This window comes from Poecilia formosa, unplaced genomic scaffold, assembly GCF_000485575.1.
Source record: "Poecilia formosa unplaced genomic scaffold, Poecilia_formosa-5.1.2 Scaffold135, whole genome shotgun sequence".
NCBI lineage: Eukaryota > Metazoa > Chordata > Actinopteri > Cyprinodontiformes > Poeciliidae > Poecilia > Poecilia formosa.
The window spans coordinates 567,444-578,271 of record NW_006800074.1 but is presented as its reverse complement, the minus strand read 5'-3'; the positions used below and the strand labels follow the sequence as shown (position 1 = coordinate 578,271).

The 10,828-nt window shown below is 37.5% G+C and overlaps 1 protein-coding gene across 2 annotated transcripts in view; it reads right to left on the bottom strand.

Annotated features, from left to right (window-relative positions):
* Positions 1-4,838, bottom strand: part of csf1b (colony stimulating factor 1b (macrophage)) — a 12,008-nt gene extending 7,170 nt beyond the window's left edge. The window contains exons 1-6 of one of the 2 annotated variants that reach the window (XM_007562302.2): positions 4,589-4,838; positions 3,038-3,157; positions 2,900-2,962; positions 2,613-2,783; positions 2,268-2,469; positions 2,040-2,176 (exon numbers count right to left, since the gene is read on the bottom strand). In XM_007562302.2, coding sequence (XP_007562364.1) covers positions 2,040-2,176; positions 2,268-2,469; positions 2,613-2,783; positions 2,900-2,962; positions 3,038-3,157; positions 4,589-4,630 — 735 coding nt within the window. In that variant the 5' untranslated portion in view covers positions 4,631-4,838. The remainder of the gene's footprint in view (positions 1-2,039; positions 2,177-2,267; positions 2,470-2,612; positions 2,784-2,899; positions 2,963-3,037; positions 3,158-4,588) is intronic. The other variant, XM_007562303.2, reaches the window with a different exon arrangement.
* Positions 4,839-10,828: the final 5,990 nt, after the last annotated feature.

Below are 10,828 nucleotides of genomic sequence, written 5' to 3'. Positions count from 1 at the left end.
TTTTTTGCATAAAGTCTTTACTGTGGTTCACTGCAGTCTCGAAGCCTTAGAAATGTTTTATAACAATTTCTAGACTGACAAATGTCTAGAGACTTTGCTCGTCATTGGTTCTCAAATTTGTTTAGATCAGGAATGATATGTGTTGCATTTTGAGATATTTTACCCTTCTTCATGCTATCACATGGCTTCTATTAATTTAATTTCTTTATTTAAGGTCTGACTGTAATCAGAGCTTGTTGTGACTAGTGATGCTGAACTCCAAAAAGTTGTTAATATCAGTTAATTAATGATTTAACAAAGGCAAAAAAAATAAAATAACACTAGCTGGTTTAATTAGTGGTTTCCCCCTTAGTAAATGAAACAACTATCTAAACAACCTTTTTTTAACTGAGGTTATCTGTCTCTGGCGCTTACATTTGTTTGTTTTTCTGTAACATGTAAGTAAAACAAAGCAAAAAACAAGGTCAATCTGCGAGGGGGCAAATACTTTAGTCACTTTGAATCCTTGCCAACCAAAACATGCAGCAAAATGCCTGTTGTACTCAAGAACTTTCCAGAACTAATCAAAGTTCTGACCCAGAATCCGGCCCTTAATGCCAATTACTTTCCTCCACTATGCCAGCGCTCTCCAATATACATTTATTTGGATCATAAGTAAACCAATGGTTTCTCTACATGATCACTGACATTTTATATGGTTAATAAACAGAAAAGAGCAGCTTTATCAGCAATTACACAAAATGACCGACTCGTCTTTTTGCTTTTTTTGGTTAGAATGTTTTAGTTTTTATGGAAGGAGATTCAGTCCTGTGTGAAGTCGTTCTTGTTGCTCCAAAGAAGCAAAATCATGTGTAGCTTCTCTAGGTTAACTGAATTTCATCAAAGCTTCAGTATGTAACTTTTATAAAGAATACGTTTTCTTACATGTTTGCTAAAACTGTCACCATGTCATGGCAGATTTGTTATGGGATAGATAATCTGTGAAGTCAGAAGTTTTATTATCAATCAATTCTTTTTAGCTATGAACATGTGGACGAAAGTCCAAATTGCATAAAAATCGATTTGGTTTATCTGTCTACATGTGGACAAGGCCTCAATATCATGTACTCACTGCTAAATGTGCAAATGGCGGTAAAATAACTTACCGTTAGAGGAAAACCATTTATCTGCTGTCATTGGTGACTATGCTAAATACCCTGAGCATTCACAACCAGGAAAAAGAAACTGCAGCCTTAGCAGGGAGCAAAGGGACAGAGGGGGAGACAAAATCCATGTTTCTTTAAAAGTTCAAAACGACTGAGCGGTCGAGATTGTTTCTAATCAATTTTAGAGATGTAAAGAAGTAAAACTAGAAGGTGAATCACATATATCAAAACACAGAAATTGGGGTTCCTTTCACAAAAAAAAGTGGCAAAAACATGTTTATCGGTTGTGATATAACCTCACATAATGTATATAAAAATGTAACATCATTTCAGTTTCACGTTTATGCTCATAATGAATCAAAAACAAACTTAATAATGCATCAATATCAATTTTCAGATTCATGTTTTGTCAAAAGAATCTGATGATGAGATCAATTATTTCTTGAGTTTGGACGCCAAAGGGTTAATCTCCAGGCTGGTCTTTTTAACAACTTGTACTGTATTGGGTCCTGAAACCCCAATAATAACCCCACTCTCCTTTTATGTCTGAAAGAATATCAAGAGCTGAGAAAACAACACATTTGGAAACTAATGATAATGTTTCAACTCGTGCAAAGTATTAGGGAGAAGGAGCATAATTACACACATCTGCCTTTGGTGATTTCTTTTTTGCTCAAAACATGTTCAGTCAGCCTGCCCCCTGCTTTCTTATGAAAAATGAAGTACTGTAGGTCTGACTTTTATCCACAAAGTAAAACCACAGTAAGAGTAACCAAGCTGCCAATGGCTGTTTTGTATTATTATTTTTTTTTATTTTTTTTTTACAATAGTAACGGAATGCACTGGCAAGCCTTAACATGTGAATTCTGAAGTTCACAAGAAACATGCTGATACCTTGTGGACGATGAGACAGTAGAGCGTAAGAATGAGCACCAGTCCCCCGCTGACGGACGCAACGATGAAGCCAAACTTGTACACATCCCTGACTGGTTTTTTCTGCGAAGCCTTCGCTGAGTTCCAATCATAACTGTCTGTGGAAATGTTCACAGGATGTGTGATCACAGCCTTCCCAGACATCTGCATTATTCATCACACAACATTCCAGAAGTTTGAGTTTCACACCTGTAAAATATTGAGCGGTTGACCCTGCGGGTAGCTCTGTCGAGGAGCCGAAGCTTTCTGAGTATTCCTGCTGGCATCTCCAGTCAACCGGTGAGTCACTGGTTGTCACCAGTTCCCAGTAAACAGACAACACCTCTGAAACTCTCTGCAAAGCTTCCAACGGAGACCCTCGGTAGACCGCCTCAAAGCTCTCTGGCTTATCCTGCAGCACATTACGAGAAACAAATCTTATTGTTTTTTTGTTTTTTTTTTCTTTCCAACAGAGCAGGAATGACCTTTCAGAGAGCTTGGACGGCTCTCGCAATATTTATTTAAATTTTTCTTCATTCAGAAGCACACATTCACCTCCACCTCTTCATTAATCTGAGGCACGCATCTCTGCGAATACATGTTGAGGATAAGCGCCCTCAGGGACTGAACATAGCCGTCATTTATTGAGCCCCGGCTGTACTTGAAATGGGTGGTTAGCAGCTCCAGTATCCAGGGTAAAGCAGCTTTCACAAAGCAACATTTGCTCTGCAAGGAAGGAAAAGAAAATCAGCAGATTCAGAGGAGTTCTTTTATTTTATTTTATTTTTTTTCCAGTTCACTTTTTGTACAAAACAATCTGCTTTGGACAAATGTTGTCTTACCAGAGTTCTCTGTTCTATGAATGTGTAGGTTATTGAACACCCACTCCTCAACTGGTTGTCCATCTGTAGAAATAACAACGGGAGGATTTCAGCCAGAGATATTTGATCTGATCTGTTTGATGTTGCTTTAACACCTACCAGTTGCCTGACTATCAGCAGGTGTTCTCTAGTGATTGAGTGCCTGCATGGACCGGGTACCTCTGCCATTGACAGAGGGAAACTCAGGAACATAAGCACACACAGACACTTTACCTGCAACTGACAAAACTGAAGATTATCCTCAATCCAACTCAAATCCAGATCTTGCAAACCTAAGTTTAGTTTTGCTCAAGCACTCATTCTGAGCTTCTGTATTCGAAATACGAGCATTAAACTCTTACATTTTAAATGGTGAAATTGCTCAATAAAATCTTGTGCGGTCTGCCCTTTTCCCTCACTTATTTTCCCACTCCCTCTCATTGACTTTCACTTGACTTGTAAATCATTTTACATGAAGAAAAAAACAATTAGAGAAAACTTCAGTAGAATTTCTACTGCTGCAACATTTTTCACAACTGGAGTGGGACCAGTTCTCGCCTTTCCACCCAAACAGCAGCACAGAGGAGAGGAGCTGCTCAGAGAAAGTCAAAATAAAAAAAAGAACGTCTCCACTGCTGAAACTGTTAAACTGGGGTACGCACCGGGATTAGATTTGGACAGAAGTACCTGATGTTGGACCCTGACCTTGAGAGAATTTAGAGATAAATCTGACTAATGGTCATATTTTTTCTTTATGCCACAGAAGGTTGGCTAGTGAGAGGAGCACTCTGTCTCTTCCTGTAGCTCCTGATGCCTGCTACCGCACACCTTTTGGAATCCGTAACAGTGAAATGGGCTCCAGATGGACTTAAGCTCTGGATGGACTGAAACACGGTGACAAGCATCATTCTTTCCACCTCAGAAAGAAAAAAAAAAAATCTGTACTCAGTTATACTCGGTTGCTTTTAAAAGTGACCATTCATGTAAATTGCTCAGATGTTGTTTTTCAACGGGATAATTATTCCACACCTCAACACAGATGTGAGAAAAGCACTGAAATGAGATGGGGTTCGCTTTATGTGCAACTTCTGACATTAATCAGGAAACAAAAGACTTTCTTTGAAAGCTGCAGAAATGAGAGGGATTGCTTTAATGTTTTTTTTTATGTTCTGGATGTAATGAAGAGCTGCCTTCTGGATTGATTTCATGCTATGAAACAAAAAGGCAGAAAGAAAGGGGAAAGCTTCATACTAACAAAGTTGTTGCTCTAAAACAATGGTAAAATAATTCACCTTGATATCTGAAGCAGACAAGTCAAAAGAACAATTCCCTTGTTCACAGAACTGGCAATGTGAGCATATATCCTGCCTTGCCCCACTATTATCTGAAGCCCAGTTAATGACTGATGACGATGCATAATCTAATTAATGTAATCTAATAGAACCATAAATGTGACTGGTGTGTGGCAAATGTGGTGGCACATGATGCAAATATAACTTTTATCACATGATTTGTTGTCTCCTTATGTATTAAAATTAATTTACGTCGGTTAACTGCACAATCAAGCGCCGATTATTTTAGACAGATTACAGAGCAGCAGACTTCTTCTTTTTTTTTCTTTTTTTTTTTTTTTTTAACCATATAACCATATAGTAAAAAGTTCTCACCTACCTTAGCTTTGCTCTGACTCACTGTTGACACAGGGATGGTCATCTGGTACGTGTTTGACAATGGAAAACGCCAAACTCCTCTGTCACACACATTGAAGCAGAGAGATCTTTCTCATATATCCACTTCCACTCCACAAAAAGGAATTTCTTCTTAAGTAAATCTGACACTTCTTCATGTGGCGCTGGTCTTCAAAGCTTTGCCTGATGTGCTCCTCCTCCTTTGAGTGAGTTCAAACTGAGACTGACTGTTTCGGCTGACAACCGTCTTAAAGACCTCCCACCTTTTCTCAAGATGCACTGCTCTGCTCTCTTTGCACACATAACACCAAAACGTTTTTCTTTTTACACCGCAATTCAATTATGATTGTGTGGATTTGTTGTTAGAAAGAAACGAATACATAAAGAATAAAAATAAAAATGCCCTCATTTAGTGACTTGGTTGGATGTTATCTGCTACTTAAAAGAGCTTTTTAATGACTCTCATTAAATAAGTTTGGGTATTAATAGGAGTAGATTTTAAAACTAATGTGTAATACTGAAAAATAGAAAACAGAAGAGATAAGAGCAACATGTTTTATCCCGTGCATTTACCTAAAAAATATCTCAGATTAACTGTTTGAAGCATCCGTTGTTGCTTGTTGTTTTTAACCTTTATTCTTTTGAGTCTCATTAAAGTCTAAAATCAGGATTTAGAAATTAAAGAAGCATTGCCCATGGTTCTTATGTACCATTGTTTTTTGCATTGCAAATTCAGTTTACATAAGAATAGGCAAGATAGCATTTAACATATTTTTTTTTTTAAATAAAATTAAAACCTGGCCAATCAAAATAGTTTAAAATATTACTGATTTGAACTGGGCTTTCAGATAGATAATAAAACAATCCTACCTTTTTACATCAGAGTCCATTATTTGCATGAGAGGAAGCTTAGTTCACCATCCGTTCTTCAGCATAACAAATCAGAGAGAAACAACTTCCCACCCATGATTTAACCTGATCTCATAGGGGAAGTCTCTAGCCCATATGTGTGATTACCAAAAAGAGCACTTAATTGGTGTAAACTGAGAAAAAAAATAAGCAGGAAATCAATTAGGCTTGATTAAACAAATAACCAAGGAGACGTACAGAACACTCAGAAATTGGCGTTGGCAGTAATTTAAGCAAATATTATGCTGCATAGGAAAGTGTATGTTTGACATTTACATTAGGTGGAAACACCTAGAGTTTACTCTCCAACCCTTACAAATGTTTGGCTTTGAAGAGTTGAAATGTTTTCACATGAGCAGATCAGTGGTGGTCCATGTTTGAAAAGGGTCCTAAATTCATCCTGAGTAGCTGGAGGATAAATCACATTCCTTCTGGGATTCATCCTCATGTTGTTGTAGTTGTGTCCACACTACAGCATTTCAGTGCTGGCTGTCATACATTTAAAACCACATATCGACATATAGTATGCAAAAAAGAAAAATCAGACTTTTGTTTGTGCTGACATTAAATCGGGATAGACGTTTCATGTTTTAGGCCAGTTAGGGACAGAAATTTGATCAGTTTGCTAAATAGTGAAATAATAAGAAAATTATTATTTTTTTTAGAGAATATTGTTTTACTTTCTTCAAATTCCAAAAATTGCATACAGTTTCTTTATATTTTGTAGCACTGGCTTCACACTGTACCAGTCTGCTCAAAAGCTTTATTCGTCCTTCCACACGCTACTTTGATTTGCTTCTTATAACTTTGTCCATTTTAACTTTTGTAGGCCACTGTGCTAGCTCACAAACATTGGCTTTGTTGCCCTTTAGCCACTATGCTTAAGGTCACTGTGACCTGTTGAGGGATAATTTCTTGACCCACACGCATGACTCAGTCTAATTTTAATTAAATTAGATTATGTTTTACTAAATGGATTGGACATATGTGATTAAGGAAGTCTTGGATCAGAATTTGGTGGCATCTTGATGAATAGAGGGATAGCTAGAAATGAGAAGGGTAATGTGGTGATGAATCCTTAAGGGGGAATTTCAGAGGAATGGGTTCCTGAAGTTGTATGCAGGGTTGTTTGTCCTGTTTGTCTCTGTGTTGCCCTGCGACAAACTGGCGACCTGTCCAGGGTGAACCCCGCCTCTCACCTGGAACGTTAGCTGGAGATAGGCACCAACACTCCTCCCGACCCCACTAAGGGAGGGAGGGACGGACGGACGGATAACAGAAAGCATAAACTGGCTTTCAGAACAAAGAGGAGAAAATAACCACTCAAAGCTGACACTGGGTTCAGAAAGTAAAGGCCAAGAAAGGCAGCTGCCTGACATTTCTTTAACTCTTCTTCTTGATTTTTATTGGCAATTGGCAAGAACAGTTCCTTAACATGTCCTCTAGCAAAGATCTTCTCTTCTGGAAAATAGTCTAACAAGCACAAAACACACCTGCACACACATAATCCAGGATCCTGGCACGTTTTGGAATGCCCTTTTATTGCCAAAGCTTTAACTTACTGGTTTATTTTTTTCATTTTTCCAATCCAAATTCATTTTTTTCCTTGTGATCTGATCTGTTTTATGATGTACTCCGGTCAATCCTTCAGTAAAACATCATCACATTATGATGCTGACATGACACTAAAACTAGGAAAAGAGAGCACATCGCCCCAGTCCTTGCAATGACTCCCTGGAGATCCGAGAATGGATTTAAAAAACACTTCTGTTCGTTCATAAATCACTAGATGGCTTAGCATCAAAATACATTAAAGATTTGCTGTTGTATCAGCCTTCCAGACTTTTGTGGACTTCTGGTTCTAGTCTATGCTACACCCTCAGAATCAGAACACATTATAAAGAAGCAACATTGAGTTTTTATGTTTCACTAATCCAGAAATCTGAAAAATGCTCTGAGCTCCTTTAAGGCAAGGAGAAAACCCCATTTGTTTTCCATTGCCTTTGATTTATAACAACTAGAACAACTTGGAGTGTTGTCTTGTTTTGTAACCTGTCATCATTTTCCCTTACTTTGCAGCTGCAATGCAAAGTTTTTTTCTGTTTTTTATGTTCCTGTTTTATGTTCCTTTTAATCAAGTAATGTAAAGATTCCCAATGTGGGTCCTCAGGCACACATGTTTTAGATGTTTCCCTTTCCAGCCCATTCATATGATTACATTACCTCCTTGGCATTCCTTTATTTCTTCTTCTTCTAATAATTTCCGGCAGGCTGTACACCAGCTTAACATAATGCAACCCCTCCGGTCTTATTACGTGTTTCAACTTAAATTTTCAAAATAGAGGCATGCAAGATGGAGGAACTCCAGTGCCGCTTTATCTATTAGTAGTGAATTATAACCATAAGGAGAAAAAAAAAGACTTAAAAGAAAATACTCTAAGCCCCAAATTTGACAAGAATTTAAACAAAACTTCCACACAAGTATCTTGGGCAGCCCATCAAAAATATCCCAACTTCACAAGATGTGGCTTTGAACCTAACATAACTCTGTGGTTCTTCATATCAGTCTGTAGTTTCTCGTACTGAGATCATCAAACTAAAGTTTAGATCTACCATAACTGACTGACACCTGCTGGCCTCAGGTTTGCATCCAGCTTCTGACTGAGAAACCTGCAACCTCCTCCCAGTGTCAGAATCTCACAGAGGAAGAAACTGCATTAGGTTTTCTATTACCCTAATATGTCCGCTATAACCTTTGTATATTTGCATATAAAATAAGTCAATAGAGTTTAATTTATATCTTCGTCATGAGGTAGATCTCAGCCGGTGAGAGAAAATGTAGATCTTGGTCTCAAGACGTTTGGGCTCCCCTGAGTGTTAATGAAAAGTTAATATATTTCAGTAACTCAGCTCTCAGATAAACCCTTTATAGAGTCATTATTACACAGACCATTCAAAGCTTTTATTTAATGAGACCTGACCAAACGTGTCTGTTTTTGGTTGATCAAACGCCAGATGTGCTGCTGTTTTGGACTGTTATATTAACCATAAAAAGCATAGAGGGCACAGAGGATTGTGAAAGTGAAAAAAACTTTCACCATCCAGCCTGTAGTTCTGTGACGCCATGTTCTTTCCAGGCCTATTATGTTATAAAATATATACAATGTTTTCCTGGATCACTTCTGTAAAGAAAAAAACTACTGTTTCCAAGTGTACTTGCAGTTGTTTAGAGGCAGTAGATTTAAACCTCAATACTCAAATTTATTTACTTTAATTTGAGGGAACAAAAGAAAGAAATGCATTTTTGACAAGTGGAAGGTAAGGAAACTTTATGACAAACAAGAAACTGAAAATTGTGGTGAGAATTTATAGTTAGCATCTTTTACGATGATACCCCTCAGTAAGATCTGGAAGAAACAATTGGTTTTACAAATCAACAGCTTATTCCCAGTATAAATTCAAGGCCTTGAGATGTATGGAATTTTTTTTTCACCATGAACAGGGAAGCTGGTCAAATGTGAAGAAGAACAGAGCTAAATACTGTACAGGAATATTGTAAAATTCAGGACTTTTCTGGTTTTTGTAAAACCATGTGCTATGATATTTTCACCTCAACTGTGTGTTTGTCTATCACCTAAAACCCAAATAAAGTACAACAAATGTCCAGAGAGTAAAAACTGCTGTGAATTTTAGTTTACATGTGGCTATTGGGAAACAGAAATGGAGCTGTTAACCAGCACATCAATGGCACATTAAGTTAATGATGATTTCTTAGTTAGTTAATGAAAACATGGCATTGAGGATTAGAATATTACATCAGCAGTGAAAAATATGTTTATTACTTGCTTAAATGTTATTTTCAAAAAGTACTTTTAATCTAACAAGCCTCTTTGGAACTCATTCTAATTTATTAAATATGACTACTATGAAACCTCTGTTGCGGTTTCTTAATGTTCAAGGAAAAATTCTTGAACATTAAAAACCTTTTGACTCGTTAAATCCTCTCTTATGCCCGGGTTCAGAAAAATGCTGTGCGCAAAGACTGAGATCACGCAGAGATAACAGCGTCACAATACTCAGCATTTATTCAAGACAGATGCATACTATCACCAGACAAACACATCACAAAACACCAGAAACCTCAGAGCACAAACAACACATGAATTTACCTGAGAGAGAAAAAGACAAAAGATGGAAACGACAAACAAAATGCAAAGACGTCTTTGGAGAAGTTGCAAGAGCAAAATCTGATTTGTTACTTCTGTGTAGAAAGTTTTATAGTAAAGGCGTATTCTTATCTTTAATTTATTCAAATAAGGCGTATCTTTGCTCATCCAATCCAGGAGCTATCTCTGACCCTCTCTAAGGCCAGGAACTCCTGCCGTGTTTACGGCTTTTCACAGACGAGTGTGAAAAGCTAGAACTTCTCCTTTATTGTTTTCCACACAGTCAAAAGGCAGTTCAAAAGATCCTAGCAAACCATCTGCTGTAACTACAGGTAACATGTTTACCTGTAGTTAAACATGTCAGCCACAGCCAGAATAAGTTACTGATTTCAAAACCACAATTAGGGCATTTGAATCAAGACATGTTAAGTTTTAAAACTAGCTTATTTTAAATTTATTTTCTTAACAACAGCTTGTTGGCGCCACACATTAATTAATGTTTCGATTATGTATGTTTTCAGATGTTAATAGTAACTTCTTAATAGTAACCCTAGCAGTAATTTTAAAATGCTTGGTTTATTGAATAATGAATGTGTTCACTAATGGATGCCTTCATTTGGAAATCTGCAATCTGAAAGTGTCAGTGAAATACTTTAAACCACTCAGTCATCAGGTCTGTCTACCCTGCATGTTTCAGGTGTTTCCTTCTGTCACACACCTGGCCTCAATAAATGTCTGAGTAATGGATGAGCTAATGCTATCGTTTGTATCAGGTGTTCTGGAACAGACCCTTTAAAATGTACAGGGCAGTGTTCATGTCCTGTATAAAAGTATAAGATAGACAAATGTTTTCATCTCATTGTGCTATTTTCACTCTATATCTCAAGTTAATCACTTTTCTGGATGTTCTGCGTTTCAGTTAAATTGAAGTTAGGTTTTTATCAGGGGCACAACACCGTGTAAGCTACGACACGTGTGTGTGTTGGGTTTAAGAAAAGAGACTGCTCTGTTTGAGCACCAGCATTTATTTTTCCTCTCATGTTTGGGTGAACTCTTTCTCTGTGGATGTCGGCCATCTCTCTGGTTCTTCCTGAAGGAGATCCATCAGGAGTTCTGGTGCTGCTCACCGTTCTCCATGTCAGCCACAG